This window comes from Puma concolor, chromosome A1 (assembly GCF_028749965.1).
Source record: "Puma concolor isolate L17-30 chromosome A1, mPumCon1.1.hap2, whole genome shotgun sequence".
In the NCBI taxonomy this organism is placed as follows: domain Eukaryota; kingdom Metazoa; phylum Chordata; class Mammalia; order Carnivora; family Felidae; genus Puma; species Puma concolor.
The window spans coordinates 35346352-35367011 of NC_141667.1; the positions used below are offsets into that span (position 1 = coordinate 35346352).

Here is a 20660-nt window from a genome sequence, read left to right on the forward strand (position 1 = left end):
ATTGATATATTTAATTTCCCTTTCCAAAAGAGTTTTCTTGTTCTCTGAGGGCTTGTGTTTGTCTGTTTTAGCATTTCGTCCTGGTTTTATGGATGCAATGTCTTATCTTTGGTCTCCTCCTTCCTGCATTGCTGTTCCCTTCCAGCTCTTTTTGGTTGTTGTCGTTTTAGTTGGGCATGGTTTCTTTCTTTCATTTCGGAGCCTTTCTTCAGGTGCCTGGTCCTTCTTGGCTGGACATGCATTGTAAGCAGAAGGCCCTAAAATCTGACTGGAAGCTCCCTGCCTGCCAGGGAACCTGGCATCTGGGGGACTGCATGGCAGGTGGTCAGGCGGCTTTTGTGTTGAAGAATTTGCGTATATTGGTTTCAGGAGGTCTTTTCTCTTGAGCTGTTTGGTTTATCCAAAAGAGGAATCCAGGGCACCTGGCTGGATCAGTCAGTAGTACAGTGACTCTTGATCTCAGAGTTGTCAGTTTGAGCCCCACGATGGGGGTAGAGTTTACTTAATCAACAAACAACGGGGGGGGGGGGGGGTGTTGAGAGGAATCCCCTGCCTGGAAGATTATATGCTTGTTTCCCTCCATTCTGGGAGCTCAGAGTGCAGGGGTGCAGAGAGAAGAAGGGGCCGGTGTATCCCACAAAGCAGAGTCTGACTGAACCCTCTGTCCTGCCTGGGCCTTGCATTCCTGAGCTGGGCTGGAGGTAGGAGGAGAAAGTAACAATCTGGCTTTGAAAAGGGAAAGGGCTGGGGCTCTAATTGCACCACATTTCAAACAATCCCCGTCATGTTTTTGTCTGCTTCATGCCCCCAAACGTGGAGGCACTTGGTCTATCCTGGTCTGAAATCTTCTGAGCATTCAGAAAGGTGACTCTCAAATCTCACTGGCATGCCAACGAGATGGAGGTTGCGGGTTTTGTCACTGTCTTTGCCAAATCACTCCCGGCTCCTCAGTTTGCTTTCCTACCCCGCAAAAACACGTTGACACCTCACATTGGCTGCTCTCCTCTCTCTTACTCTCTTTGTCCTTGTGAGTTTATACCCTTTTCCCTCCTATTCCTATTGTGGGTGTTTGGAAGGAAATAGAAATACGTGGAAGGGTAAAATTTCCTGTATTTAACCAGAATTCCTAATTATGTTTTGATTTTAAAAGCAATCCATTAGATATTAAGAGAATTAGGTATAATGATTTCCCTGCATAACCAAAAGAAAGCAAACCTATTGTGTAAGATGGCAACACATCACATTTTTTAAACTGTTTCCTTTTTTAAGTGTAAATACATGCACATGGAAAACATGTAAATCATATAAAAGAGTAAATAGTAAAAAGTACACCTTTCTCTCCCTCCAGCTGTCCATCCAGTTCTTTTCCCCAGATGCAGAACTTCCTGCCAGTTCCTTAGATATTGTCTCCTCTCTCTTACATTCTTTTTATTTTTTTTAATTTGTTTAATGTTTATTTATTTTTGAGAGACAGGGAGAGACAGAGCACAAGTAGGTGAGGGGTAGAGACAGAGGGGAAGACACAGAACCTGAAGCAGGCTCCGGGCTCCGAGCTGTCAGCACAGAGCCCGACGTGAGGCTTGAACCCACGAGCTGTGAGATCATGGCCTGAGCCAAAGCCAGACGCTTAACCGCCTCAGCCACCCAGGCGCCCCTCTTACATTCTTGCTACCCCATTTACATACAATTTTCTGTCTTCTTAACAGGACATTTTGCAGATTGCAACACATTCTTTTTCACAAGTGCATAGCAATCCATTATATACGTATTATCATTGATTTAACCTGTTCCCTATTGATGGCCACGTAAACAATTTCCAGCTTTTGCCGCAAAACAACCCGGTAGTGAGTATCAGTCTCTCAATCCTCATATTAGAAATAGGCATATTTTTGTGCAGCGTGCATAAGATAAACTCCAGAAGGGGACTCCCCGAAGTGAAGGGTACGTGCATGTGTGCTTTCAGAGCTAGAGCCCAGTCGCCCTCCAGGCACGTGGACTCACAGTAGTAATGAATGTAATGGATGAGAGTCCCTGTGTCCCCAAACCCTATCTTGCCGGGACATTACCAAAAATGTTTTTGTAGTTTCCAAATTTCTTTGTAAAAAAATCTAATTTCCGTGTAGTTTCATGTGTATTTCTCGGTTGTAAGTGAGGTTGAGCATCTTCTATATTTTAGAGCCATTTGTATTTTCTATGCAGTGTCTGCTCATGTTCTTTATCATTTTCTTTGGGGATATCGGCATTTTTCTGATCAATTTGTAAAATTTCTTTATCTAAAAATTAGGCCTTTGTCTGTCATACTTGCTGGAAAGCTTTTCCTACCAGTTTATCATTTAATTTGCCTTATTGGTTTATGTTACCTTTTGGCAAACAGAAAGTAAGCGTTTGATGTAGTCACATTTAATGTTTTCTTTTCTGACCATCTCTGAGATCATAAAAAAAAATTTTTTCTAGTCTTTCATGGTTTCATTTTTTTACATTTACTCAGGTGGTCTGTTTGGAATTTATTTTGGAGCAGGATGAGTTAGGGGTTCAGTTTTTTCCAGTCAGCTTGCAACTTGTTTCAACAGGTTGCAATTCATCCTCAATACAAACCCATGGCAACATTTTTAAAATTGCAAAATTTCTTTATCTGATATAAACAGAAGACTGTCTCCCTCGCCATTGTGGAAAGACAATTAGTCTTAAGGTCATTGCGCAAGAAATTTAATTTGCAGGTAGAGTGTGTGTTATGCAAGATAACGCCTGACACCTGACAACTGAGTCTGACCCTCTTTTGTCGAATTAGGAAGAGAAAGAGGAGCAATTCCTGGGGGCACCTGAAACTAATCAGGGTAGCAAGCCCAAAAGCCAATTGTAAATCCCAGGCCTGAATGGGGTTCCAGATACGGAGCCCAAATCAGGAGACGGGAGAACCAGCAGAGATGGCCGAGCTTGGGGAGTCAGAGAGTAGGTTCCAGGAGGCCTGGGTGGCGTGGGTGCCTGGGGAGAGCTGATCCTTTGGAAGGGGCAAGGAGGAGGAAGATTTTGCATTTCTAAGCAGCCCTATGGTAATTCTCCGTGGGATGTCGGAATTCCCATTAAACTCTCACCTACACTAGGTTGGGCCCAGAATCCTAACAGCTGGGAGAGGTTAGCTCTGGCCTCGGAAGTATGGACTGAAATAAGCTTTCTGAATAATTCAAGTAAATCTTGGGATAGCGTTATTATTTTATAAATAAAAATCTTTACCTCTACTAAATCATATCCAAATGTAATGGTTGATAAATTGGTAAATTAATGCATTCCCTCTTCGTCTACATTTATCAGATACGTGCCAGGCAATGTGCTGAGCTCTGGGAAATAGAATAAGGTGCAGGTCCTTTCCCTCCAGGTGCGTATCTAGTTGGGGTACGAGGAGGTCAGCAGCAGAGACTGCAGAGCGGTGAGGTGCTGTGGAGTTGCATGAAAGGCCCAGGAAGGACACCAAGCCAAGTTCTTCATAGAGTTTGCTGGAACAGGAGGTGATCAAGCACTGCTTCCTGTCTAAAATCCCTACTCTCTTTATGTAGGTAAAGCTAGAGTTATAATTTCAGAATTATAATTCATGTTACTCCACTTGTCATCTGTGTGGTAACTTTCTGCCAGGGATCCGGGGAGATCTAGTGCCACTCCATCTGCATTGAGATTCTTAGTCTGAGCATGGATTTCGGGGGGTCTGTTAACCCCTTAAAATTGGATGCAAATTATACGTGCGTGCTGTTTATTTCTGGGGATAGGACCATAGATTCCATGAGAACCTCAAAGGAGAGTGTGATCCCAGAAAGCTTAAGAACCAGTGACTAGGGGCACCTGGGTGGCTCAGTCGGTTAAGTGTCTGGCTGGTGATTTCAACTCAGGTCGTGATTTCAGGGTCATGGGATTGAGCACTATGTTGGGTTCCATGCTGAGTGTGGAATCTGTTTTGGATTCTCTCTCTTTCACCCTCTGTCCCTCTCCCCTGCTTATGCTCTCATTCTCTCTCTCTCTCTCTCTCTCTCTCTCTGAAAAAAAAAAAAAAGAACCAGTGGCTAGATTTTCCTAAACTTAATTAAGGATCTCTTGTCTTAACATTTTAAAAACATTGTAATCAGACCCTAATCTAGAGATGTGTGTGGTTCCTAACACCTGGTCCCTTTTAAACCTCTATCCCTTATCCTTTTTCCAGCTTCCTCTCTCCCTGTGCAAAAAGAGGAACAGAGCTGGGTGGCACTTGACTCTTTTCCTGTCTTTAGCTTATTTGGCAACCCCATACTTAATGACAGTAATAATGTAAGCAACTCTGTACTTAATTGTAATAATGTGATATTATCAAACAGAATTGGAAATTCACATTCCCAAGACAATCTCTTATGTTCACTCAGGCTTTTGGTTCAGAATGCTCAAGTTCAAAAATCATGCTCAACACACATTGGGCAAAGACTTTGTTTTTTTAGTTTTTTTTAATTTAATTTAATTTTTTTTAATTTACATCCAAATTAGTTAGCATATAGTGCAACAATGATTTCAGGGGTAGATTCCTTAATGCCCCTTACCCATTTAGCCCATCCCCCCTCCCACAAACCCTCCATAACCCTCAGTTTGTTCTCCATATTTATGAGTCTCTTGTGTTTTGTCCCCCTCCCTGTTTATATTATTTTTGTTTCCCTTCCCTTAAGTGTATCCGTTTTGTCTCTTAAAGTCCTCATATGAGTGAAGTCATATAATATTTGTCTTTCTCTGACTAATTTCACTCAGCATAAATATCCTCTGGTTCCATCCACGTAGTTGCAAATGGCAAGATTTCATTCTTTTTGATTGCCGAGTAATACTCCATTGTATATATATACCACATTTTCTTTTTTTTTTAAATTTTTTAATGTTTATTTATTTCTGAGACAGAGAGAGACAGAGAATGAGTGAGGGAGGGGCAGAGAGAGAAGAAGACACAGAATCTGAAGCAGGCTCCAGCCTCTGAGCTGTCAGCACAGAGCCCGATGCAGGGCTCCAACTCACAGACCATGAGATCATGACCTGAGCCGCAGTCGGACACTCAACCGACTGAGCCAACCAGGCACCCCTATACCACATTTTCTTTATCCATTACATCCATCGATAGACATTTGGGCTCCTTCCATACTTTGGCTATTGTTGATAGTGCTGCTATAAACATGGGGGTGCATGTGTCCCTTCAAAACAGCACACCTGTATCCCTTGGATAAATACCTAGTAGTACAATTGCTGGGTCGTAGGGTAGTTCTATTTTTAGTTTTTTTAGGATCCTCCATACTGTTTTTCAGAGTGGCTGTACCAGTTTGCATTCCCACCAGCAGTGCAAAAGAGATCCTCTTTCTCCACATCCTCGCCAACTGTTGTTGCCTGAGTTGTTAACCTTAGCCATTCTGACAGGTGTAAGGTGGTATCTCATTGTGGTTTTGATTTGTATTTCCCTGATGATGAGTGATGTTGAGCATTTTTTCATGTGTCGGTTGGCCATCTGGCTGTCTTCTTTAGAGAAGTGTCTATTCATGTCTTTTGTCCATTTGTTCACTGGATTATTTATCTTTTGGGTGTTGAGTTTGATAAGTTCTTTATAGACTTTGGATACTAACCCTTTATCTGATATGTCATTTGCAAATATTTTCTCCCATTCTGTCGGTTGCCTTTTAGTTTTGCTGATTGTTTCCTTTGCTGTGTGGAAGTTTTTTATTTTGATGAGGTCCCAGTAGTTCATTTTTGCTTTTGTTTCCCTTGCCTCTGGAGACATGTTGAGTAGGAAGTTGCTGCGGCCAAGATCAAAGAGGTTTTTGCCTGCTTTCTCCCCAAGAATTTTGATGGCTTCCTGTCTTACATTGAGGTCTTTCATCCATTTTGAGTTTATTTTTGTGTATGGTGTAAGAAAGTGGTCCAGGTTCATTCTTCTGCATGTCGCTGTCCAGTTTTCCCAGCACAATGTTGCTGAAGAGACTGTCTTTATTCCATTGGATGTTCTTTCCTGCTTTGTCAAAGATGAGTTTGTGGGTCCATTTCTGGGTTCTTTATTCTGTTCCATTGATCTGAGTGTCTGTTCTTGTGCCAGTACCATACTGTCTTGATGATTACACCTTTGTAGTATAGCTGGAAGTCTGGGATTGGGATGCCTCCTGCTTTGGTTTACTTTTTCAAGGTTGCTTTGGCTATTCGGGGTCTTTTCTGGTTCCATACAAATTTTAGGATTATTTGTTCTAGCTCTGTGAAGAATGCTAGTGTTATTTTGATAGGGAAAGACTTTCTTTATGTAAGACATTGTGCTCCATGCTGAGGGAGAGAGGAGGGGAGCAGGGAATACAGATGAGTTAAACCCAGTGCCCACTTTCATGGAGATAAGACATTTTGGAAAAAAGCACAAAGCACAGTAGGGATTCAGAAAGTGATTATTTCTTACTAGAAGATGCAGGAGAAAAAATCATGAAGATATTCACACTGGACAGTATTTCTTATCACTGAGGATGCCATAGACTTTTACCCTCCAGTAACATTATCCTCTGTTTCTGCACCTTCAGAATGAGCTGTTGGGCCTGGAGGCTAATACCTGATTAGAAATACCCAGAAAATAAGCTTGGAGAAAAATTAGCCTTTGTCATCAAATGGCACAGAAAAAAAGAGTGGGAACAAGCAATATACGAAAAATTGTAAAGAACATTGTTCTTTGAATCAATGTAAGAATTTTTGAAAACTGATATTAATAGGAAACCTTTATCATCATTAATGCCATATCATTATTTTAAAAGTCTGGCTTTAAAGCAATTTAAGGCAACATGCATATTTCCTAAACATCAAGAAACAGAAAAATAGTTTTGCTAAAACTATTTACAGGCTGTGAGTGCTTTTCTAAAGTGTAGATTGAGGAGTGTGTGTATACATTTTCTTCTTACTAAATCATCTATAATCAAGCATTTACTACTGACAGTCATAACTGAAATTTGTACAGTGCTTTTTTTTTTCTTTTTAGATCAATGCTTACAAGGCAGTTTCACATTCATTATAAATCCTGTACAGTACATTGGCATAGGCTAATAAATTTTCTTATTCTCTGTTCTTAGGGTGATTCAGCACCTGCCAAACTTTTGAGACAGCTCACGGCTTAGAGGAAGCCTCATCTAAATAAAGGCCGGCTAAAGTGACATTGCAGGGATTTAATCCTTCTCTGGCAGCCCGTGTGACCAGAAGGCTGATTTGCAAGTTTCCACTCTCCTAGGGTCCAGATCACTGGGTCTCGGGGGCCCTGAGGCTGGCCAGCAGGAGAAGTGCAAAATGAAGGAGGTCAGAAGGGAACGCCAGCAGCAGGGACCCGGGGGCCTCCACGGGGCTCTTACACACCACAATGAAAGATTCTCCGGCCATCAAAGGAAATAGCAAACTGGAGGCTTTGTCTTGGGACGCAGCCACCTTCCACAGAGCATCAGACCACATGGTGGGCCAGAAAGTTCCTGGAGCCTGAGCAGGAGAGTGGTTATGGTAACTGGATGTGCGGGCCTATACAGTGAGAGCTGGGAAGTGCCACGTGAGGGAAGGTGGGAAATGTCTTGAGTGAGGTGGGTGGCTCCTGGCCTGGCTGGGCAGACTCTGCTGGCCCGTGTGCCTCTGCCCCCCTCAGACCAAGAAGGGGTCTGCTCATCAAGGATCCTACCCGGATCTGCAGGCCAGCTGTCACAGACACGGGGCTCTGGCAGGCCCTAACTCCCATCTCCCATCCCCCGGGCCCTTGGCACTGCTCCCCAAGCCTGCCTTCGATTGGTGCCCTTGGCCGAGACGGAGATGTGAGCCTGGGGTGGACGATGACTGCAGTGTACGTGAATGGAGGCGGCCTGGTAACCCCCCACTATGCCAGGTGGGAACGGCGGGATAGCGTGGAAAGTGGCTGTCAGACGGAGTGCAGCAAGGAGGATGAGGAGGGGCAGCCCCGCCAGCTGACACCCTTCGAGAAGCTGACCCAGGACATGTCCCAAGATGAGAAGGTGGTGAGAGAGATCACGCTGGGGAAACGTATTGGCTTCTACAGAATCCGAGGGGAAATTGGAAGTGGGAACTTTTCCCAAGTCAAGCTCGGGATTCACTCCCTAACTAAAGGTAGGATCTGACCTTCCTGGATTGTCTCCTGTGGTATCAGGACCTAGTGTGGGGACAGGGTTAGGAGGTCAGAGCCAGGGAAGCAGGTGAAGCGACATTATGGTGGCCCTGCTGGGCGCAAGCCCTGTGCCACACGCCTTCCATTGTTACCTCAGCTGGTTTCCACGGTAATGGTGTGAGGTCAGGATTTGTATTTCCATTTGGAGATATGGAAACTAAGATCCAAAGAAGTCAAATGTGGTTTTTGGCAGTTCAATCTCAGAGGATTTTGACTCTAAAACCTCTCCCAACGTACCGTGTGGATGAGCTCATTCAACGTTGAGGGGACCGTGTCCAGTCAGGCCATGGAGAAGTGGGGTGGGGTAGGGCTTGGTTCCCAGGCAACTCATATTCCAAGTCCTTATTTATCACTTCTGTTTGTGTTTGTGTGTCAATGCAAATGGCACAGGAGGCCTCCCAGGTCACCACTGCCAGTAGCTAGCAGGGTTCAGTCTCCCCTCCTCACCTGAGGCTGCTGCTTCTGTTACCTTTGGGGGAAAGGCTTTTGATCTCAGGACCTTCTCTGCTTCAGTCTACTCTGTGCTAGTTCTCGTTGTTGCTTGGCTCCTTGCCGTCTAGCAAAGACCCATGTTTCCTTGGATCCAGACACTCAGGACCCCAGACCAGCAGTGCCCACGACTCTGGCTTCAAGGAAGAACTCTACAGAGAGCCCGGCAGCCCTTTGTTGGCCCAGCCCAGTGTGCACTCTCCCCCATGCCACGTGTAACTTAGCTGAAGCCTAGAGATTATCATAAGGGAGTTGTAAGGCAGGAAAATAACATTTGTGACTTGATATAATTTACCAACTTCCTAAACCCCATGGACTCTATCCTGTTCCTGAGAGTACTGTACTGACCTGTTCTCACCATAGGCCCAGCCTGCTACCCTATCTCCAGTGTCACTCTTCTCTCATATTAGAGTTGACTCTTACTTTCTTTTCTGCTCCAACCTTCAATTCCATCTCTATGTTCGGCCCCTATATAAAAGTCACCCCCGCCCCCCAACACATATACACACATGTGCACACATACATAGTCCCAAGTCACTGGAGCTCCAGGTCTCCTTCTGTCTTGCTCGGAGCCCAAGCATCTGGGTTCACATCCTCACATCTCAGCTACTCACCTTGCTTTCCTGGGTAAATGACAGTACTTCAGCAGACAGTGACAGTGCTGACTTTATCCACAAAAGTAGGTCTAGTGCTGTAACTCGAATCTAATTGGGACATGTGTTGCTTTTCAGTGGTCTGGAGCAAGAATGAAAGACAAAGGGACACAGGGAGACGAGGGGCCAGAAACTGGGAGAGAAGACATGATCAGGAAGGGGAGAAGAGAAGTTGGGTAAAGGCAAAACAGGGGAGGAACTCAGAAAGGAGAGCGTGTCCAGCGCATCAGAAAGGCCACGGGGCAAAGGCTGAGCAAAGGCTACCAGATGTGGCCAACTTGGATCTTTTTCCTGGGTGTGAGTTCAGGTGTTAGATTCCAGTGGTGAGGAAGCAGCGTGGGGCAATGGAAAGAACAGGGATTCAGAATCAGATGAATTTGTTTCAGGTCCTGGTTCAGTCCCTTCCTAGGCACTTACTCTTTGGTCCCTAGTTGCCTCAGCCATAAAATAGAGATAATGATTCTTACCTTAGAATTGTTGGGAAAATTAGAAAAAACGTATACAAAGTATATGGCACATAGTAGCCACTCAATAAAGGGTAGCTATCATTGGTGCAACTCGATTTTTTTACTTAAATAAACTTACTTCGGAAGGAAATGTAATGTTATTTAAATAATGAAAAACCAACGTCACTTGCTATGAATAGAAGGTAATGGCCAAAACAGATATGATGCAAACAAATTTAAAAGATCTATTATTTATGTATTTGCCCAGCTTTATTGAGACATAATTGACATATAACATTGGGTAGGTTTAAAATATGCACCGCAGTGATTTTATTATGTCTGTATATATTGAAAAATGATTACCTCAGTAAGGTTATTTAAAACATCTGTCACCTCACATAGTTAGGATTTTTTTGTGTATGGTGAGAACTTTTAAAATTTAGTCTCTTAGGAACTTCCACAAAGTTTTAAAGGAAAACCGCCAAGTAACAAAAAAGTAAAACATTCCAAAAACCGATCTGAGACTTTCTCTTTGCCTTAATTAGGAGAATTCAAGAATAACTGAAGCAGGAATAGTGTTTTTATGCTGTGCATCAGTGCCATTTAAGGCGGTTTCCATGCACAAAAATCATTTTGTGCCCCGTGAGTGTTACCGGCTCCACTTTGGGAAACACGGACCTCATCTAGCCCTCCCGCGTGTCCTAGAAGTGACACGGGTTCTTCCTGCAGCCTGCTTTCTGCCGGCCCTTCTCCCTGTTCAGACGGTGCCTAAGTGAGAGCCGTGTCATTAAGTAGCAGAAGGGCATGGAGTGAATACTGTGGAAAGACACTGGCTTTGGAATCAGTGAGACCTGGGTGGGATTATTATTCTTTTTACTTCTGTGTGACCCAGAACAAGTTACTTTATCATTCTGTGCAATTTTTTTTAATGTTTACCTATTTATTTTGAGGGGGCAGGGAGCATGAGCCGGGGAGAGGCAGAGAGAGAGGGAGAGAGAGAATCCCAAGCAGGCTTCTCGCTGTCAGTGCAGAGCCCGATGGGGGGCTCAGTCTCACAAACCGTGAGATCATGACCTGAACCGAAGTCGTGTGGGACACTTAACTGACCGAGCCACCCGGGCACCCCTGCGCCTCAATTTCTTCATGAGTAAAATTTAAAAATCTAACACACTGAATATCTACCATGTGCCTAGACAGAGCCACACTAACCATTCATCAGATGCTATTATTAGTCTGATTTCAAAAAAGTCTCTGTTCTTTAGGCCTGCCGAGTCACACATAGCTGGGTTCGTGGAACAGAAGCCTACTCAGATTAGCTCGTGTGTACGAGGGGAATTCTGTGGGCCCACAGCAGGAAGCAGAGCCGTGTCTCAAGATATCACACTCTCCATCTCTTCTTTCTCTGGGGCTCGTGGTTGCTCATTTCTGCTTCCCTTGATGAAAGTCTTGCCTCTCTATACTTCCTCCTGCAGAGTGGCTTTCTCTGCATGATTATCGGAAGACGCACGGCCACGAATGGTTGTTGCCAGTTCCACGTCTACACGATGTCCCAGCTTTATTACCCATCTCCGTACCACTAGTTTCATTCTATGACAGCTCAAATTTTGAGGAGAGAGAATGTGACTGCTCAGCCACCAACCGATGACAGGCCACCACTGAGTTCAAGGGCACGCCTGCATCGGGTCAGCTGCAGCCTCTAGGGCCACAGGTCCCACGGCTCTCTCAGCAGAGCCTGAGGTCCAAAGTAGTGTCTCTGAGAGGGGAGAGTAGAGAGCACAGCAAATCAATGGACACATCCGCCAGAGCCGATAAGCAGCTAAGCACAGAAATCAGCGCAAGCCCTTAGCAAGCGTCTAAGTCTGCAGACAGGCTGTTAAGTAAGGAGGGCAGAAGAAGACGCATGACAGCAACAACTGGCATTTACACGATGACTTCCTGCTCAAATGCCGAAGGCTTCTCGTCTGTTGTATTACAAAATTAACTGAATTCTAGTTCCTTGAGTTTCAGAGAACACGGCATTTTTCTGCTGTGCAAGTTGGGTGCCTCAGTGGCCTCACTGACATGCTCTCCTCAGTGCTGACCCACCACCGATCAGCCCTGTTGTCAAAGGTTCAGTGTCACCCTCTGGCTATGGGACATATGTGCAAAAGAGGGGGACGAAGGCCAAAAGCACAGGGAGTGGAAAAATCAGTTCAACAAGCAAGTTTGAACAACAGAAAACGTAATGGCAGGTAATTGAGCGACAGAAAAGGAAATCCTGGGCCTCACTGGTAGGCCCATCCTGTAACGGGCTCGTCCTGGCTCCGCGCCCCGCCTCTCTTGGGTGGTTCTGCCTTCGGTGGGCCCCCGGTCAGGAAGGAGCAGGAAGGTGAGAATGAAGGGAGCTGAGAGGTTGGGCGGGGGAGCAGGGGGAGCCCCCAGATGCAACGACAGGGAAGGCTCAGGAAAGAGGAGGGTGGTTCCGGTACTGGGAAGTGGAGTCTCAGGGATCCGAAGAACTGGCCTGAGGAAAAGAGGAGGGACATTTGGCCACCCTGAGCTGACTGGAAAAGAAAGAGAGAAGCAACGTTCCTTCCAAATCTTTACCTCTGAGAGAGGAAGGAGATTTACCAGCAAGTGGCTTAGAAAGCTTCGCTGGGAATTTCAAACAGCTGTCCCATTGCCCAGCCACATCAGATTGTACAATGTGGACAGTGATTGTGTAAGTATGGTCCCCATCAAAGCCAGCTGGCCTGGAATTGTTATCAGGCTTTCTAGGCAACGGGGACAGCCTGGACAAGACAATGGAGGAGATTCCCAGGAAAGCAGAGAGTTTCAGTGCTGGGGGAGGGCGGGGGGTGGGGCAGCTCCTAGGACAGTCGTTTTCAAAGGGCACCAGCTGTTTTGGATCTCTAGAAGGAAGGCTCCAGTGGAGGCCCCTGTTGGCTGGAGTTTATTTTTATAGCTAACAGCTTAGATTCCCTTGGGCCTTGCAAGCTGATAGGGCAGAGCTATGAGTCCCCTTTTAAGCTGATTAGAAATTTCTCAAAAGAGATGATGCACTCAGCCTCTGAATATTTTATGTTCCATCTGTTGTCACAAACAAAAGTAAATGAGGCCACGGGTGCCTGTCCCTTTCTCTGTTGCTGCCCCTCCTGACCTCTTCTTCCCTGGTCTTCCTGTGTGTTGCTCTAGTCTCATGTTTCTAGAACCCTTTCTTCTTTTCTCTCAATTTACTTATTCATCAGTTTATTCATGCCCCCTCACCTTCCTTTTTAAAAATATAATAAACACTCCCATACCGATATTTTGTTCTGGGCCTTACAGAGTCGAGTACAATATGGTGGTAGCCTATTAGGAACTCACAGTAGGTACTGGAGATGGGATATGACTGGAAGGTGTGGCCGCAGAGTAAGGTAAATGGGTGTGTTCAGCTGTGCTCAAGGGGAGCAGGAAAGGGTCATTGACCGGGACGGGCTTGCAGTAGGCCTAGAGGTTTATGAAGCGCATGGAGGTATGAGCTAGTGAGGGGAGTATTTGGAAATTTAAAAGGAATTCGGCAAGGGGGATGCAGAAGGTGACACAGGCAGGGACTAGATCATGGAGAGTCTTCCTGTGCATTTGGGTTTTGTCATTTAGGTATTGGGGAGCCACCGGAGAGCTTTAAGCAAGCAATTAATACAAAGTGATTAATATGATCAACTTTCAGTGAGGAAAGCAAATTGAAGTTGGGGCATGACAAGAGTCAGGGAAGTCAGAAAAAGTATTAGTCTAATAGTCCAGATGAACGATGATGTCCTCTCAACTAAAGAAGTGACAGGAAGGATGGAGAGAAGGAGATGCATTTGAGAAATATTTCAGAATATTGGAAAACCCTGTGGTCAGTTGCATGGGTGAGAGCAGGAAGGGAGAAGAGGTATTGAAAGTGATCCCCAGGGTCCCATTTATTTAGCAACTCAGAAGTGGGTAGTGACGATAGAAAAAGAAGCAGATTTGAGAGGGAAGATTTGGAAGCACTGATTTGGGGGAACATGAAGGTCATGGAGTCTAACAGCCACCCTGGAGCCTGAGGGAAAGTAAGAACGGGAAATAAAGAGTTGGGGCTTAACACATCCAGGGGGTAGCGAAAATCTTGGGTGTTCTGGTTACAGGCTCCTTGGTGTCATTGTATCATTTTGATCCTTAGAATTTCCCCACATGGGTTATAAATAGTAAACATTCAACTAAACGTTCAACGAATATTTGGTAACTTAAGTTAGTATAAAACTCCTCATGAGAACCCAGTGGGGACAGGGAAGAGATTTTAGAGGGAGCAATGCATGGCAGTACTCTCTGGTAAGTCCTCTCTGTTGTCACCTCCTGGCGGACAGGACTGGGGACTAACTCAGTCTAGAGTAAAGCTTCATAGAGAAGGCTCATGGATTTTAAAGAAATGATACCTCCTCTTGAACACATTCATTAAAACAGCAATGAAAGCTTGTTTTCTTATTTTATTTAAAAAAATTTTTTTTTCAACGTTTTTTATTTATTTTTGGGACAGAGAGAGACAGAGCATGAACGGGGGAGGGGCAGAGAGAGAGGGAGACACAGAATCGGAAACAGGCTCCAGGCTCCGAGCCATCAGCCCAGAGCCTGACGCGGGGCTCGAACTCACGGACCGCGAGATCGTGACCTGGCTGAAGTCGGACGCTTAACCGACTGCGCCACCCAGGCGCCCCAATGTTTTCTTATTTTAAAAATGGTTTAAAGCGGCTTTGGTGAATCCATCCTAAATAGGTCCAATATTGGAAATACTGTAACCAAAAAATGCTCATTGCGGGTGTTATTTATCATGCAAAGGACTAGAAATCCCTTATGTGATCCAATGATATAAGAATTGCCAGGTAAATGAGAGCATATACACTGGATAGAAGGTTACACAGCCATTAAAAATCAGGATTAATGAAGAGTCTACAGTAACGTGGAAGGTGCATGGAACAGAATAGTCAATGAAAAAGCAAAGTGCCAAATTGAGTTTACTCTGTGATGATATTCCTCACCCTGGGTTCTTGTGAGGTTAGATCAGAACATTCATTCCACAAATATTTGTGGAGCACCTGCTGTGTAACAGGTACTCTTCTAGGGACTGGGAATACAGCAGGGAACAAAATAGACAACAATATGGTGCTATGAAGCTTACTTTCTACTGGGGAGAGACAGACAAAAATAAGTCAGGAGAATATTCATTATGTTACATAGTGGTGAGTGATAAAAAGAAAATCAAACAAAGGGGACAGGGAACAGAGAAGGCCACATTTTAGATACGTTGGCAGGGACAGCCTTACTGAGGGGGTGATCCCTGACCTGAAAGAAGGTCACCGCCCACAGATGTGGGGGAGAAGTGGTCATGCGGAGGGGGTAGCAAGCCTAAGGAGGGGGTGTGACTGTAGTACTCCGGAACGGCCAGAGGGATGAGGCCATGGGACAGCAGTGACCAGATCATGTGGGGTCATTATGTCATAGGAAGGACTCCGGCTTTTCCTCTGAGTGAAACTGGAGCCAAGCATAGAAGTGACACGATCTGGCTTATGCTTTAACAGGATCACCCTGGCTGCTCTGTTGAAAATAGACTGCGAGGGGTCAAAGGCAGACAAGGAGAGATCAGGTAGGTGTCTGTGCCAGTTATCCAGGCAAGAGATTAGTGGTGGCTTGGAGCAGGAAGTTAGCAGTGGAATGCTGAGAAGCGGCTGGATTCTGGCTGTATCTAGTAGGGGTCCGCTGACAGATTCAAGGTGGGGTGTAAGAGAAGAGTCAAATCCTCAAAGGTTTTGGTCCTGACAAGTGTAAGAATAGAGTTTCCGTTTACTGAAACTGGGGAGACTGTAGGAGGAGCACGTCTGGGGGTGGGGGGAGGAGACCCAGAGTACGGAACATGTGTGTCGTGCGTACTTTTACACATCCATTACGCACACGTGTCGGGGCCTCACCCACGCCTCCAGGCACCTTACCACCTCGGTGCATGCAAGCCTAACCTTCACATGCCAGTCTCTCTATCTCTCTGCCTCTGGACTTTCTCTGGGTTCTGGAGCCTGCTCTTCCCGCAGGCACGGGAGGCCAGAAGGAGAGGGGAATTTACATCCCCCAGGAGTGGCCAAAAACCAATTACTGGCAGTAGTTGAATCATAAATACGCCAGCTCTTCTTGTGATATCGAGGCACAGTAACTCAGCAGGATGACCGATAACTTGCTTAGTAACACATCATTTACTGGCCATCTTTCCTTTCCCATCTCGGTTCCTCATTCTTCTATCTGTATTTCCTGGGGTTATCTCCTTCGTAAACTACTTGCACCTGCATCCCTGCCTCGGACTCTGCTTCAGGCAGAATCCAAACTAAGACAACTAAGTGGAGAGGTCATGCAGGCAGACATGCTTCTGCATCTGGAATCACCAAGGAAATGGTTGTAGGGAGGGAGTCCAAGGACTGTGCCTCCAGGTAGCCAACACTCAGAGGCTACCGAGATGAAAAGGACACAGCAAAAGAGGCTTAGAAGTAGAAGAGGCAGGAGAAAAGACACATACCATGTGCATTCACTAATATGTGGAATCTAAAAAACAAAACCAACAGACAGACTCTTAAATATAGAGAATAAACTGGTGATTACCGGAGGCAAGGAAGGTGGGGGGAGGATGGGTAAAATAGACAAAGGGGACTAAGAGGCACAAGCTTCCAGTTATAAAATAAATAAGTCACGGAGATGGAAAGCACAGCACAGGCAATATAGTCATTAATAGTGCAATAACGTTGCATGGTGACGGGTGGGGAGTACTTACCGAGGTGAGCGTTATGTGCGGAACTTGAATCACTATATGGTACACCAGAAACTAATATACCATCGTATGTCAGCTATACTTCAATAAGGAAAAAAAAAAAACAACAACACAAGAAAGAGGGAAGAGAAATGCCATAGACACCAAGTGATAAAGGTGTTTCAAGGAGAAGGCATAAAGCCTAAGAAATAACAATTGGTCTTAGCAAATTGGGGGTCATTGCTGACCCCGAGAGGCCTCCAAAGTAAGGTGCATATTCCCTAGGGGATGCCCAAGATGATCACTGGATAAGGGAAGGCAGTATTAGAATTTCCGGGGGCACCTGGGTGGCTCAGTCAGTTCAGCGGCTCACTCTTAATTTTGGCTCAGGTCATGGCCTCTCAGTTCGTGGGTTCAGGCTCCACACTGGGCTCTGTGTTGACAGCTCGGTGTCTGCTTGGGATTCTCTCTCTCCCTCTCTCTCTCTCTGCCCTTCCCCCGTGCTCTCTCTCTCTCTCTCTCTCTCAAAACAAATAAATAAACTTGGAAAAAAGAATTTCCATTTATATTTATTTGTCATGATATCTTTTGAATTTCCATGATTATATATACATTTATAATGTGTATATTAGTACACGTATATTATATATACACACATATATATGTGCCCTCTCTGTGTATATATATATATATACACACACATACATATATATGTGCCCTCTCTGTATATATATACACACATATATATATATATGTGTGTGTGATATACACACACATATATATATATATGTGTGTGTGTATATATATATACAGAGAGGGCCACATTTATTTGAGATAAGTTGGCAGAGACAGCCTTCCTGAGGGGGTGATCACTGATCTGAAAGAAATAAGGTTGCTGCCCACAGATGTGGGGGGGAAGCGGTCATGCAGAGAGGGTAGCAAGCCTAAGGAGGGAGTGTAGTACTGTAGTTCCTGTAGTAGTCCAGGAACGGCCAGAGGGATGAGGCCAGGGGACAGCAGCCACCAGATCCTGTGGGGTCATTATGTCATAGGAAGGACTCTGGCTTTTCCTCTGAGTGAAACCGGAGTAGTGCTCAAAAATATTTCATGGGTAAAGAAAGCCAATCAAAAGGTGTGTGGACCAATACCCCAAGGTATCAGGGCCTTTCCTGCTTCAAGATCTTCTTTCCTATACATCCCACCCACTAGAACCTTCCCTCACTGCCTCTGCACTACCTTCCTCTAGCTGACACTTAGTCAGATTCCAGGGAAAGCACAGCCTCTTGCTTTACACCCACATCACCTCCCGCACCTTTACCCTGCAAGCCTGCTGTGCCCAGCATCTTCCACCTGCCTCTCCAGATCCACTCTCCGCCCCCCATTCTGCTCTCTGCCCCAGACTGTGTTATGTCTCCGTAGTTCTCTGGGTTCCACTTGGCTTTGGTCTCGTGCAGGGGATCAAAGGAACGAGAGGGAGGACCTGATACCTATTCTCCCAGCCCCTGGCTCTGTGTCTGTAAAGACGATCTTAGATCCTCTTGTGGCAAATTTTTGACACCACCCTCTGTGTTCTAATATCGATTTTCTCCCCTTTTCCCTTTGGTCCTCCAGATATATTCTGCCTGGTTCACTTTAGGTTTAAAAATGTGAATTAGTTGCTGTCATTTAGCAATTGGAACGTTTGCATAAAAATTCAAAGGTCTGGCTTCTCTTGAAAAAAATCAGATGTGACAACACCGAGTCTCCGTGGCAAACAGCGACAACTGTCCGGAGTTGAGTTTGCACCGGGGCATGTCCTCCGCAGGACACCGTGGTCCCCACTGTTCCCGGTTGCTTTATGCAAGCTCGCCACCCTATCGCCACCCTGGCCTCTTGAGATATTCAAGTCTGCAAGTCCTAGTTTAAGGAATGTGTTGCCCACTACATGGGACCTGTGTCAGACTCCTGACCAGATTTGGAGAAAGGGGAGGGTTACTCAAGTGTGTCCAGTCTCTCTCCCTCCTGTCAGCACCAGGAGAGTCCTCTCTCTGGGATCTCCCAACCCGCCAACCTGCTCCCAGGCCTATTCTTCTATCCGTTTCCCTCAGTGCAGCCCGAGTACTCATTCAGACACAGAAGTCAGATTATCCCTCTCCCGAGAACCGTGGACTGTCTTCCCGCTGTCCCACAGGCAAAGCCTCCAAAGCCCCGGATTTTCTGATCCCGCGTACCCCACTGGGCTCCCTTCATTCTCTGTGTCCAGCACAGTGGGCTCCCGCTCGAGTCCTTGAGCACACATGGTGTCCCTCTGTCCCTCGCCTGGGCCTGGCACACATGTGATCCCACAGCCACGTGCCTGGCCTCCCTCCTCACCTCTCGGTCACGGCTCAAATGTCCTTTCCCAGGGAGGCCTTTCCATGCTCCACCCGCACCCCTTCCTCACACGTGCTGCACTTGTAATATGGGCTTTTTAAAAGTCTCTGTCCCTTGCTGAGCTGAAGGGACAGTGTCTTCCTCACGGCCTGGCACGTGGTGTCCGTGCTCACGGAACCCTTGTTGAAAGAGTGGATTTGGAGACCTCGCTCTCCTTGGAAGAGCAGTTTCTTTCACTTAGTGACAATCCAGGATGCTGGAGCCTTTTTCATGTTTTCTATGATCATACATTTATGTTAGGAGACATGGCAATAATCTGATTCGACACCAAGTAGCGGAAACAAGTGGACAGGAGTGAGGCCCGGGGGGATCCAGGGCACAGAGTTTAAGAAAGGCCTCCCTCGGGGCGCCTGGGTGGCTCAGTTGGTTGAGTGACCGACTTCGGCTCAGGTCATGATCTTGCAGTTTGTGAGTTCGAGCCCCGCGTCAGGCTCTGTGCTGACAGCTCAGAGCCTGGACCCTGCTTCGGGTTCTGTGTCTCCCCCTCTCTCTGCCCCTCCCTTGCTCATGGTCTGTGTCTGTCTCTCGATAATAAATAAACGTTAAAAAAATAATAATAATAAAAAAGAAAGGCCTCCCTCTCGCAGCTCCTCTCCTGCCTTATTCTGGTCCAGGCCCTGGGAGGGCAGCCTTTGCCAAGAGCCACTCACATATAAAATAAAATTAAAAAATGGGGCACCTGGGTGGCTCAGTGAGTTGAACGTCAACTCCTGACTTCGGCTCAGGTCATGATCTCATGGTTCATGGGAATGTGTCGGGCTCTGTGCTGTCAATGCAGAGCCTGCTTGGGATTCTCTCTCTCTCCCTCTCCCTCTGCCCCTCCCTTGCTTGCTCTCTCTCTCTTAAAATAAATTAAAAAAAAAAAAATTTTTTTTTAACGTTTATTTATTTTTGAGACAGAGAGAGACAGAGCATGAACGCGGGAGGGTCAGAGAGAGGGAGACACAGAATCTGAAACAGGGTCCAGGCTCTGAGCCGTCAGCACAGAGCCCGACGCGGGGCTCGAACTCACGGACCGCGAGATCATGACCTGAGCCGAAGTCGGACGCTTAACCGACCGAGCCACCCAGGCGCCCCTCTCTTAAAATAAATAAACTTTAAGAAATAAAAGAAAACAAAAAAATAAAATAAGACTCGAATTGTGCTCAAAGGAGGTTTGTGACAGCAGCCTGACCTCACCACGACCTGATTCTTGGGTGCCCGCAATGTGGGTGACCACGTGCCTCTGCCTGCCACGCAGCAAAGAGGATATGCACCCTAACAGGAGTCTGGGTCAGGTTCAGGGTCAGGATCAGGGAAGAGCGGCAGTGGGGGCTCTTCTGCAGCCGATCTGCCAGGTTAAAGGATGGGGCTCATCATTCCAGCTGTTAAAATAGCAGCTCTACCTAACAGGCTACCCAAGACCAAGAGTTTCTGCTTCTGGTAAGCAGGTGGAGTGAATCTTACTCCTAAGGACGGAACAGTAGAAAAGACATGACGGGGGAGGCAGAAGGCCCGGACGGCTGGTAGTGGCAGTGCATCCCCGGGGCCGATTGCCCGCTGAGGTGACACAAAACCCCAAGGGTTCTGCTCCGTTGTGACTCGCCTCCTTCTTCCCTAGTGTTGCCTCCTCTAGAGCAAGCATGACCTCAGAGACCAGAGAACCCTGCCCCTTTCCATTCCAGAAGCCCCGAGGAGCTACTTTAATATACAAACAACACTCCTATTTTTAACTAGCGGCATCTTTTTTT

At 46.1% G+C, this 20660-nt stretch overlaps 1 protein-coding gene across 3 annotated transcripts in view; it reads left to right on the plus strand.

Moving 5' to 3' along the window:
• Positions 1-20660, plus strand: part of NIM1K (NIM1 serine/threonine protein kinase) — a 65904-nt gene that overhangs the window by 40608 nt on the left and 4636 nt on the right. For all 3 annotated transcript variants that reach the window (XM_086678267.1, XM_086678281.1, XM_086678273.1), the window contains exon 2: positions 7080-8106. In XM_086678267.1, the coding sequence (XP_086534393.1) occupies positions 7815-8106 (292 nt within the window). In that variant the 5' untranslated portion in view covers positions 7080-7814. The remainder of the gene's footprint in view (positions 1-7079; positions 8107-20660) is intronic.